Below are 12,532 nucleotides of genomic sequence, written 5' to 3'. Positions count from 1 at the left end.
CACACGCACACAAATAACAACTGTCAGCTGTACGTTGCTATTCTTGATGTGATACATAACCTATATGCACGCACGCACACATCCGTATCACATACACCAACATCACATGCTATATCAGTAATACACGATCCTCTTACGTTGGTCAGCTTGCCAGCTTAACGATCACCCTCTCAGTTAGATTAGCTTGCCAACTCAACAATCATCCTCTCAGCATTTTTACATCTGGTTGATTCCTGCCTAAACTGAGTTCAGTAGCTATTTACAAATAATAAGAATATATGTGTCGATGTGAAACCACGGCAAAGAGACCGGAAATTTGGTGACGCAGTCGTACACCACACCACAAGGCTGAGACGTCTGTGTATGTTGTACAGCAATATCAATTTACAGTTGGATGAGCAGACGGTATTTACCTCGCTGGTCGAACATTTCATCGATTTCAGGGAGGAAGCAATATGGCGTCGTTTGACCTCGGTACAGAGACAGTGGACATGTGTGATGCTGATAGGGTTGTACTCACATCATATTTCACTTTGTCGGGAAAACCAGTGAGGCTTGAAGTGAAACACACCCGTCTTACTTGGAGGGGTGAAGGTCAAACTGAAGGTAATGCATATTATGATCTTGTGAGCGGGAAATATAAATCACACAAACAGGTAGGTTACTTTTTGCATGTAAGCCCGGTAGGTAAGTTTTGTGTTTAGATAGTCATGAGGGCTTGTCCATCTTTTACTTTCAAAAGCATGTGTAAGCCCGGGCTTATTCATAATGATAGCTGTACACGGGAAGCCAGACGCATGACAGGACGTTGCACGTATAGCTTGCTGCTCTTCTGTTATACTAAACCGGTTTTGGTTTCTGGAAAACAATGCATACGATTATGTCGAAACCTAAAACTGGGTTCTGAAACTTCGACACCATCTCCGAGGCAGGTTTCGGTTTCGTGCATCATGGATAATAATGAGGGGATTCCACTAAGTTATTCATGGTTTAATGACGAGACCTTCATTAGAGGCATACATAGTTAATGGGTGTTCAAACAGGGGTTTATACAACCGCATTTAAACACTTCATTAACTAATCAAACATTAAGAATTTTATCAATGATTAGTGTTTAATTGATGATTACATAATTACGCATTGATGCAACCGGGTCCTGGCTAAGGACCATCTCCCTCAGGGGAGGGTCAGTCAGACGAATGTCCGACATCATCGGACCAGAGCACAACTTCTACAGTACATGGCTCGTCATCACAAATCCAGTACCTGCTGGTGCTAAGCGATTTTCAGCAGCATATTTCATTATTTTGTGCAATATAGGTGAAATAACATTTGAGCCAATCTCTCTCATACATGAAGCCAGACAGCTATGAACATATTTCAGTCTTTATTGTCACTGAAAAAGAAGAAACACGATTGCTTTTTTCTGTATTCTTAATTTGGAAAAGAAATGTCACAAGCAAAAGTTATTTGTTTCGGAACAGATCTTGCAGAATTCTGTCTCGTTTGTCCCCAGCTCTTTCATCAGGGTGAAGTCTGGTATCACACACTGTATCACAGTCAACTGCATCATTGTCTTGATTATCTGACTCGTGAACTGAGTCAGGCCTGCCTACAAACACATCCGTAATGCGTACGTCAGATGTATACACATAAGATCAGTGAAAGGAATCCTTGTCTGTGAATGTAGTTTGCTGGATCAGCTTTAGGACTTGATACACCTGCTGGATCAGCTTTAGGACATGACACAGTTGCTGGATCAGCTTTAGGACATGATACACCTGCTGGATCAGCTTTAGGACATGATACACCTGCTGGATCAGCTTTAGGACATGATACAGTTGCTGGATCAGATTTAGGACTTGATATAGCTGCTGGATCAGCTTTAGGACATGATACAGTTGCTGGATCAGCTTTAGGACATGATACAGTTGCTGGATCAGCTTTAGGACATGATACACCTGCTGGATCAGCTTTAGGACATGATACAGTTGCTGGATCAGATTTAGGACTTGATATAGCTGCTGGATCAGATTTAGGACTTGATACAGTTGCTGGATCAGAGTTAAGACTTCATATAGCTGCTGGATCAGATTTAGGACTTGATGCAGTTGCTGGATCAGATTTAGGACTTGATATAGCTGCTGGATCAGATTTAGGACTTGATACAGTTGCTGGATCAGATTTAGGACTTGATATAGCTGCTGGATCAGCTTTAGGACATGATACAGTTGCTGGATCAGCTTTAGGACATGATACAGTTGCTGGATCAGCTTTAGGACATGATACAGTTGCTGGATCAGCTTTAGGACATGATACAGTTGCTGGATCAGATTTAGGACTTGATATAGCTGCTGGATCAGATTTAGGACTTGATGCAGTTGCTGGATCAGATTTAGGACATGATGCAGCTGCTGGATCAGCTTTAGGACTTGATACACCTGCTGGATCAGCTGTAGGACATGATACACCTGCTGGATCAGCTTTAGGACATGATACACCTGCTGGATCAGCTGTAGGACATGATACAGTTGCTGGATCAGCTTTAGGACATGATACACCTGCTGGATCAGCTTTAGGACATGATACAGTTGCTGGATCAGATTTAGGACTTGATGCAGTTGCTGGATCAGATTTAGGACATGATGCAGCTGCTGGATCAGCTTTAGGACATGATACACCTGCTGGATCAGCTTTAGGACATGATACACCTGCTGAATCAGCTTTAGGACATGAGCTGTATGGCTGCCATCGATGCATCCAGTAACACCTTTTAGCCTATTCATGGCTTCGAACTCCTGCAGGACTTTAAGTGCATTATCGCCTGTAGGCCAGACAATGAATTTGATTCGGTAATTTTCAAAGAGTTTTTCGGTTACATTCTGAACACTTTTTGAAACAGTGGGATCTGAAACACCAAACAGATCGGAAATATGCGTAATGCCTTTCTCCTAAGGTTCGTTCCTCGTTATTCAAAGCTTCACTGTACACTAGATAGTTTAAACACTCTCTTATGGTCTTCATTAGAAAGGTTTGGTACTATTTCTTCAGCCATTGACTTTTGGCCTCCATTCACGCCGAGACACGTGGAGGTCTCGGGGTAGAATAGGCCTTCAGCAACCCATGCTTGCCACAAAAGGCGACTATGCTTGTCGTAAGAGGCGACTAACGGGATTGGGTGGTCAGACTCGGTGACTTAGTTGACGCATGTCATCGGTTCCCAATTCCGCAGATTGATGCTCATGTTGTTGATGACTGGATTGTCTGGCCCAGACTCGATCATTTACACACCTCTGCCATATAGCTGGGATATTGCTGGGTGCGGCGTAAAACTAAACTCACTCACTCCATTCACACTGGAATAAACCACCTCGTTGAGCTGCAATTACAAACACCAAGTTCAAACGATCTTGGCAAAATAGCTCAGTAGTTTCTGCAACCAACTTAGTGGTAATATCAACTGAGAACGAGGAAAATACTATTTAGAAGCCCTGTCTATATAGCATGACTGTTTCGTGTAACTTGTATGCATAACATTTCTAACAGTGTGATTAAATATACGCAAATATTTACTTCCAAAAAGCATCTATTTTCTGTACTATTTGTTAATTCAGTGTTAAAATGATAAACACACACATAACCTTCGGCAATACTGATGTTTTTTGGCATCCATTTTGAAACTAGATGGTGAAACCATCCTCTCGTTTATAAAAAACTGGAAACTAGTTTCACTTTGAAAGCATGTAGCCGAAACTAGACACTTGTTCATAACACAAGAAACCAAAACTAGTTTCGCAATGTTGTTTTGCCTTGCTGTATTGATGTTTCATTTATGACGTAATAACCTCTCAGGTAAAGAATGGGTTCAGTATATAGCACTTCCTAGATTGTGAATCCGACTTACTGATGCCAATGCTTAAACAGATATTGTGACTTAGTGTGACTGATTTGTTGTTTCAGACTGTCACGTTGACTGGGATGACGTCATCACTGCTTACCTGGGAGGGGTCTCCCGGGGGCCGGGCGTGAAGGCCAGGGTGGGAGTGGCGCCGGAGGAGGACAGATTTACCCTGCATTACATAGAACATCAGAAGATCAACATCCTCAGACACAAACACGTTACGTTTATCGGACAGACGGGACACCTGAAGGAATGGCTGGACATTGTAGCAGATAAAGTTGGTCGTGGTGAGTACAGGCGTGACACCTGAAGGAATCGCTGGACAGTGTAGCTGGTAAAACTGGTCATGGTGACTACGGGGAAAGAGGTGGCAATGGAAGGACCAGGAACAGGCAGACAGTGCGACTGTCACAATAAAAATAGTGTTATGAGAAGCTAAAGATTTGGATAACACATTACAGGCTGATGTTTTAACCCACCTCTGCCTTTTCAGAGAACTATACAGGATTTCGTGTCTTTCAGGTCGCCCAAAACGACTGCTGACTATTGTGAACCCTGTCGGGGGCAAGAAGACCGGAGTATCCTTGTATGAGACTATTGTGGAGCCGTTGTTTGTCTTGGCTGGCATAGATGCTCAGCATATATGTAGGCATTCGAGTCATTGTATTAACTGATGTTCCTGTACAAAGAGTGTATGACATGTATACACTCACATCCCACACAATGTTTGTATCAACTCACTCAAACAGGCAGACAGACAAACACAATACTAATTCCGTACATTGCTTGTTGTTTGCATTATCAATGATCTTAATTATCTGTTTGCCTGACAGTCACTGACCATGTATGATTATGACCATGAGAGGTAACTGATCTTGATAATTTGTTCACCTGACAGTATATGCCATTACATCACCTCAGAGAGGTTACCGTCCTTGTTAACGATAACGTTATTTAACAGACACCGCACTATAGAGCTGCTCTTCGGTTAAGCTAGTTCTTGGCAGTATTGATAATAGTAATTTCCAGTGTATGTCTTTTTCTGACAGACACAGAAAGATTCAGACATGCAGAAGAAGTCGCAAAGACGTTTGACTTTACTTCGGTTGACGGGTAAGATGGAGACCATAGATAAATAACTGTTTGACACGTTAATATTACAAACTGAATAATTCCTGCTTCACACTTTGGAGTAATGGTTGGTTAGCACAGAGTGTTATAGAGCAGTGTAGCGCTCTCAGCGACCAACTGATGGTCGGGTAGATATGTCGGAGTAACAATGTCAAGCAGACACCTGCACCAGTATGCTGTGTTTACATCCTCAGGCTGGTTGTGTCGGGTGGAGACGGGCTGATGCAGGAGGTTCTCCAGGGACTCATCCCCCGTTACAACAAGGACCTTAATCTGGACGACCCAGATGCTCAACTCAAACCGTTACCAGTTGCCCTAGGAGCATTGCCTACAGGTAATATGGCACTACCTTTCCTCTGAACAATTGACGAACACAAAGTCTATATCAGTTATCACGTTGTAGTGTTACCTCTTCCCAGGTACTGCTAACGGCATCTCAGTGGCAAGTTATGGCAGCAGGGACGTAGAAACTGGCGTACTCAGGATAATCCAAGGTGAGCGTAGCTTACTGTGACATCCACTGATCAACTGTAGCACCACGTCAACGCGTCACGTCAACCACTTCAACCACACTTACAAGTACAACACCACCACAGCACTAGGGAACCACGTCCCACTACATTACCGCTGGGCCACCTTCTGTCCTGTGTAACAACTCTACCACACAATCTGACCACTATAATGCCTCTCTAATACCACTTGTCCACCGTCATTACACATTACGCAAGCACCAAGTCCACAAGACCAATCACTACAATACCACCGTTCCACTATAGCACTACTCGCAACCACCGCTACGGGATCACCAGTCAGCTACTCCTCCACTTGTCAACTACACCACTAGTCAGATATAACACCACCAGCCAGCTACAAGACCACAATTTAACTTCAGTGCTACTGGTTTGATGATCCAGGCAAGAAGCGACACCTGAACATCGCCAGCGTGCACGGGAACCCAGGTGCACTGATAGGCTATTCCTGTTTCGGCGTGGTGTACGGTCGTCTGGCAGAAATGGTGAAGAAAACCGTCAACAATCGCTGGATGAAAACCTTTCGTTATCCTGGTAGGAACGGGTCTTCAGTAATGCAATAGCAAGATTATTTTTCTGAGTTAGGTTGCTGATTATTACCAGGTTACAATCAAAAAGTTCTCATCAATGTAATCACTAGAGGTAGTTGAGTCTGTGTGAAGGTGTACACTAATTCATAAGCCTCCTTTGTCGTTGGATGTTTCTTTGTTCCGTATAATGCCACCTTATAATCATATAAAACTTATGGACTTAATACAACGACGTCACGCTTCTGGAATTCTTTAATTCTTCAATTCCTTTCCCGAGTTGTTTAACATACTGTATTGCAACCTGAAATTTAGTCTTTACAAACAATGTTCTTCACATACTCTCCGAAAGAGGAAACACACTGATCTGCTTTTAAAGAAAGATGACATATGCAATTCTATATCAGTTGCGGCAAATTTCCAACTTATGAAAGATCAAAATTTAATGTCTGTTAACCTGCACAACGTGAAAACTTCAATCAGTAAATGCATCCATTTCCGGTTGGTCGTTGTCTTCAATATCTGTTGTGGTCACCATGCGCCTTCAAAACTGCTCGGTACCGTCCTTGCATGGACTGAGTAAGTCTTTGAATTCGACCGTTAGGAATTATGAACCATTCCTCTTGTAATGCCAGCAGCTGTTGATCGAACGTCGGGGATGCCGGTTGACGCTCACGTTCGCGTCGGTTCGATAGGGATTGAGGTCGGGCGATTTGAAGGTCATGGAAGTATTGTACTGTTCTCATGCGGAAGATACTGAATAGTGACGGTGTGAGATCTGGTAGTATCTTGATGGAACAACGCCCTCTGGCGGCCAGTGATCGGAACCATGTAGATGTTTAACGTTTCGTCTCTGTACCCGAGAGAAGTCAAATAGCCTTCAAGTCACACAAAGGTAGATTTCTGCTTGTTTGATACGGTTTGCCACTTCATGGCTCCCCTACCACCATGCGAGCCAACTTGGGCGACACAGTTGTGAATAAAACGTTCATTTTGACGTCGGCAGCAACGTTCCCCCTTGACGTCACTGAACCATTCACGTCACAAATGGTGTATATTCCGTAATCGAACGTTATTGCACCACTGGACCCGTCGACGTCGCAGTAGTCCTCCAAAGACTCCTCAGCGTCCTGGTGTCCAATGGCAATGTTTCTTATTACAGCGGTGTGTCGTGGCATGACAACATTCTTTCATTTAGCTAAAACATGCAAATGACAGCCTAAAAGCTACATGGCCTCATATGACAATGTCCTTAGCACTGCTCACGATTCCCCAGAACTAGTGCATATTGCGAAACATGTTTATCCCATAGTACTTTCATGCAAGTTGAAACTTCCGAACGTAAAACGTGCAATAAAGTTTCCGAAGACGCGTAATTACGCTGTGGATTCGTTCCATGTACACAAACCAGCATTATTTTGCTGAAATTAAAGCAATCAAATACCAATTTTGAAACATATTTGAAAATTCATACATCAATATGAAGTGCATATTTTCTAGGAGTGCATATGTGGTAACCTGAATTTATATTATTTTACAACAGTTCACAGTCAAGGGATTCGAACCCGTTATACCGCAGTGGGTTTGTTATGACCATTTGACGTTTTCAGCGGAAGTCGTAAGGAGCCTAGTTTGGAAAACTCGAGAGTTACAGGTAGATGGAGAATATCTCCCTGCCCGGACACCAGTCAAAGACATACGGTGAGTAGTGCGCTGGGAGCTTCACTGGTACATTCGGGGGTATGCTGAAGGATAAACCCACGGTGCATTCAGGGGTTTGCTGAAGGATAAACCAACGGTACATTCAGGGGTTTTCTGAAGGATAAACCCACGTTACATTCAGGGGTTTGTTGAAGGATAAACCCACGTTACATTCAGGGGTGTGTTGAAGGATGAGCCCACGGTACATTCAGGGGTATGTTGAAGGATGAGCCCACGCCATGCTCAGGGATGTGTTAGAGGATAAAATCACGGTGCATGCAGTAGGGTGTGGAAGGATAAGCTCACGGGACATTGAAGGGTGTAATCAAGGATAAACGTACACTACATTCAGGAATAGATTTTGGTATGCTCTGTGTATTCAACAATATAATATTATATAGTTTAAGGTTTCTCGAAGGATTCGTTCAAAGTTCAGGTTAGTGTGTTGGTTGTTTAATGCCACACTCAGAAGTATTCCAGGTATATGGCAGCGGTCTGTAAATAATACACTGACCAACAGCATGCGCACCAATCTAAACAGGATAGGAAGACGTGTCAGACTAGTCAGCGAGCCTGACCACCCGATCCCGTCAGTCATCTCTTACGACACTCACTCTGTGCTGTACAACCATAGCTTTCTGGTCTGTTGCAGTAGTAAAAAGGACCAAGGTGGCAGCGTCTCGCCAGATGGTAGGTGGTTTACATGCAGGCACAATGCAGTTACCCAAATTATTAACGAGCCAGGAATAAGAACTAGTCGTTTAGGAACCTATCCTCACAGCAGGTTGGTAGCACTTGCGTCACTTGGACTAATAGCGTATTGTGTGGGTGTCAGTTTTAGATCGTCGTCTTGATCCGTCTGACTGCGACGTAAACCACACACGCGAACATACATTAACTGAAGAACTGTAAATATCTGTCTCTGTTCATCACAGGCGAATAGTTTCACGGTACCATTCAGCGCAACGCAGAATGAGCTCCCTAAACGTCATCAAATCGGCTTGTACTTCGAACCGTTTGAACCACACCTTTACCTTCACACAGTATTTTTGAACACATTTCACTGATGCTACATAATAGAGAACATCAAAGGGATGTGAAATTGTGATTAATGTCAGTTTGCAAAACAAAGGCAGTTGGTCCAAGACTGACAGAGGCAATATCAGATATGGCTTTTGAAGTAAGTGAAACTTCGTTGTAAATAATGCACAGCAAATTAACTGAGACTTTCCACAATGGAATATTTATCACAGTCTAGATGAATGGTCTTGGGAAGAGATGGTGACATGTATAAATGTTCCCAGGCTGGGTTAAGTTCTCCGGACTCTACACATGTGTTCACGGTCGACTCGGTGGTTTCCACAAGGTAGAGGGGAGATCTAAGCTTCAGTTTGACCAAGAAGGGCAGTCTATGAACTTGTTCCTGTGGAGGAGAACAGGGAGACTTGCCTTCTTCAAGTGGATCATTGGCTTCATCAAACTCAGGGCCGACACGGTAAGTTTGTATCCTTGTTAGTTTGTTTATGGTCTAACGCCGCATTCAGTAATGTACCAGTAGTATGACTATACTCTATAAAATAATCGATAATCCAGTGACTGACATCATAACTTTCGATCTATGCAATCGGGCCTGACCTCCCGATCCCGTTAATCGCAGTGTTATGAGTCGTCTCTTTAGTAAGAGAATATATTGCAACGTGATGTTAATTATATGTGACATCAGTAAGATTATGGGAGACTTTAATGTTTCTATAACCTTAACATACTTTCTTGAGTGAGGGAGGACTTCATAGACTGTTTATACAGGCCGACTATTTCATCCAGGTAAGCCAGAGGTTGGAATCCTGGTTGGGTTATACCGAGGTGGCTATATTAGAATGTGACGCTGTAACTAGGTATGCACTGCTGCAACGTGTTCTCTGTACAGTCCTGTTTTAACCATAACAGTTTCAACTGAGCGCAATAGCAGCGGGCCGTTTGATATTCCAATGGGTCTGGGATTCTTTTTGAACAATGTCATGTTCGAAGACTTAAGGATGCGCCATCCTTACTGTTGCAGCTTGATGCCGAGTGTATAGAGGACCGGTACGTTCAAGCATACAGGTTTCGTGTGGGAGGGCTTGAAGGAGGGGGAGAGAGAGTGTCCTGCTCGGAGACTGGACCCGATGGGGCTGAGTCTGACTACTTGGTAATTGATGGGGAGGTACGCCACATGACTTCTAACGGCCTGGAGATCAGGTAGGCGGTCCTAAAATGTTCTTGTTCTCTTTAGTTCGTTTGTTCCCAACACTACATCCATGGTACTGCGAGTCAGTCAGACCTAGTGGTCGATATAATGAGCAGCACCAGGTGTCGGCTGTGTCCAGTTTAGTCGACTCTCGGAAATAATAGGTGATGGAGATTACCCTGTGTTCACACAAGGTTGCCGAGAAATATGACCATTGTAAATGTTCAGGCAGACTGAGATAGGAATGAAGCACTGGGATCATAGGTGTAATGCACGCTTGATAACCTCTACCCTACGACCAGTCAGTACATGAGTTACACATGCTGTGGGAGTACCATCTTTCTTTCAGAATCCACCGACACCTAGCTGAGTTCTTTGGGACAACATTCGATGACTGGTCTTACTGACGTGTTGAACTCTCATGGTCAGGTTCAGGGTAAACCACGGTGAACCTGTTCCATCATAAGCATAAATTCAAACTTCAAACACAAAAATCTTTCAGTGATAAGGTGAAATTAACTTTATATTCTGAGCCCAGTGAAGAGAAATGCAGAAAAAAAGCGTTTTTTATGTAAATTATAAGAGGATTCCAAAACGTCTTTGTCATCATATATGTTATATTATGCAAAACATCACCAGGAATCGTTTTAACACACCCTTTTAGATTTATTTATCTGATAACGTAAGTTGATAAATACCTCCTTCGTGCTGTTGACCTACCAAATCAGTATCACAGCGCTCGTCTTTCACCAACAGCTACCTCTACCTCTTGATGTACCTGTTAAGTCTTTGCATAACACATACTGCAATAGCTGGTACCTGTATGGGTTGAGTCCCGTGTGGCATGCGAGTCCACACTTTCCGAGTGTGCTGGGTATAACGTTATTCACTCTCCACCCATGTGGGAACTAGATGTTGTACTGTAATGACAAAGTGTAATCCCACATGTAACAGTTACATATGTTACATTTACAGAAACAGCGTGTCTTCATATCTTTCAGCCATTGGAACTTTACCGATTTCCGCTTGTCGGAGGGGTACACCATGTATGTGATTTTAGACTACAAGTTATATCCGTGGAGGCCCCCAGGGTTGACAGCTTTATTGCTGGCTTTGAAAGCAGACTATTTTATTGAATAGCATGTGGAATGGAACTCAACCCGGTCTCAGAACTTATACTAAGAGACTGTTCTATGACATATATGACACTTCACCACTTTTGAAAGGCGTCGTGTTATATTCTACTCCTGCACTTCTCTGGCGTCACAATGTGTTTTTGTGTCATGAAATAAACACGTCTGCTGTGTGCAAATTACTGTTGCTGGTTTTGTCATTTTTTACCATTGTATGAGGTGTGTTCTAAATTCCTTACATTTTCATCCAAAAGTTTACATTTTAAAGATATTTTGTAATAAAATATATAATATTTTAGAAACCTACCTCTGTTCGTATTGTGCTGTTTGGATATATCATCTTCCCGAACTGGAATTAAAATATTGATTAGTCTGTGTATATGTATTTTACACTTTCCTTAACACCAGAAATGGTCTTCGTACATTGGTCTCGTGTGGGGAATTGAAAGCGGGTCTTCAGGGTGACGAGCGGACGCTCTAACCATTAGGCTACAGCACCGTCTAATGTCCATTATCCTTGGTCAATTGGACAAGTTGTGTTTTCATGTCAGTGTCAAATCTCATCATAATATTTCTGACGGAATAAAGGAAGGAAGGCTTTAGTGGAGGAAAAGTCTGAATACAGAAGAAGGTTGTGACGTTTGAACACTTTTCCTCCGAGAAGAATAACGACTGAGAAGATCTCGGGTTCGAGGAGTAGCAGCTCCTAGCAAGCAAGGGACACAACTCTTTCGTCTAGTTTCAGCGAGAGGTTAATAGATTTCTATTTACTGCAATATACAGTTATATCTCGCTGTGAGTATCGATATGTACACGTCCCTTTTAAAAAGTTTTTAAACGAACCACCACTTGTACATAAAGGTGTTAAAGCACACCCTATGGGATTTTTTCACAAACATAAAACTGCCAAACACAATTTGTTCATGAATATATATACCTATCTATGTACAGAACAGCTTTACAATACCCCGAAAAAGAGCTACAACAACGAGCCTTAATGACGATGAGGATGGTGAACATGGCCTATTGTTTCACTTCATGCATCCAACCACAGAAACTCACTTTCAGTCGGTCTGTCAAATTTATCGACGAAATTTTCAGGCAGTTTTCAAGTTGCCTGATTTAACACATTTACCGTAACATATATAACACTTGCATGACAGATTGGGATACACCAGAAATGCAGAAAGCTAACACAATCCATTAGGATACATGCAGTTTCGTTCCATTCCACATTTCAATACCAGCCCGCCATTGGGCGAACGTGTTTGCATGCGACGCATACCCGACGTTTGCATAAATCTGCAATACAGTGCATTTAATATATGAATGGGTTTCTTGGTACTGGTAAAGGATCATCACTTTGCTAACCAGAACAGGTA

The 12,532-nt window shown here is 42.8% G+C and overlaps 1 protein-coding gene across 2 annotated transcripts; it reads left to right on the top strand.

Annotated features, from left to right (window-relative positions):
- Positions 1 to 326: 326 nt before the first annotated feature.
- LOC137290423 (ceramide kinase-like) lies at positions 327 to 11,333 on the top strand. Of its 2 annotated transcripts, XM_067821348.1 has the most exons (12): positions 327 to 606; positions 3,961 to 4,188; positions 4,424 to 4,546; positions 4,951 to 5,014; positions 5,227 to 5,366; positions 5,452 to 5,526; positions 5,947 to 6,096; positions 7,700 to 7,790; positions 8,443 to 8,480; positions 9,095 to 9,285; positions 9,850 to 10,028; positions 10,367 to 11,333. In XM_067821348.1, the coding sequence occupies exons 1-12, from the start codon at positions 456 to 458 to the stop codon at positions 10,422 to 10,424; spliced, it is 1,488 nt and encodes a 495-aa protein (XP_067677449.1). In that variant the 5' UTR covers positions 327 to 455; the 3' UTR covers positions 10,425 to 11,333. The 2 variants fall into 2 exon arrangements, with proteins under 2 accessions (XP_067677449.1, XP_067677450.1); XM_067821349.1 differs by lacking the exon at positions 5,947 to 6,096.
- The last annotated feature ends 1,199 nt before the right edge of the window (positions 11,334 to 12,532 follow it).

The sequence above is a fragment of the Haliotis asinina genome, chromosome 7 (genome assembly GCF_037392515.1).
Source record: "Haliotis asinina isolate JCU_RB_2024 chromosome 7, JCU_Hal_asi_v2, whole genome shotgun sequence".
In the NCBI taxonomy this organism is placed as follows: domain Eukaryota; kingdom Metazoa; phylum Mollusca; class Gastropoda; order Lepetellida; family Haliotidae; genus Haliotis; species Haliotis asinina.
Note: the sequence above shows the minus strand (reverse complement) of the source record. Positions and strands in the feature narration are given on the sequence as shown.

Excerpts from the sequence above, each read along its gene's own strand:
- LOC137290423 (XM_067821348.1), top strand. The coding sequence starts at position 456 with ATGGCGTCGTTTGACCTCGGTACAGAGACAGTGGACATGTGTGATGCT. Across the intron at positions 607-3,960 it reads GGGTGAAGGTCAAACTGAAG|ACTGTCACGTTGACTGGGAT; the intron begins GTAATGCATATT and ends TTGTTGTTTCAG. Across the intron at positions 7,791-8,442 it reads ACACCAGTCAAAGACATACG|TAGTAAAAAGGACCAAGGTG; the intron begins GTGAGTAGTGCG and ends GGTCTGTTGCAG.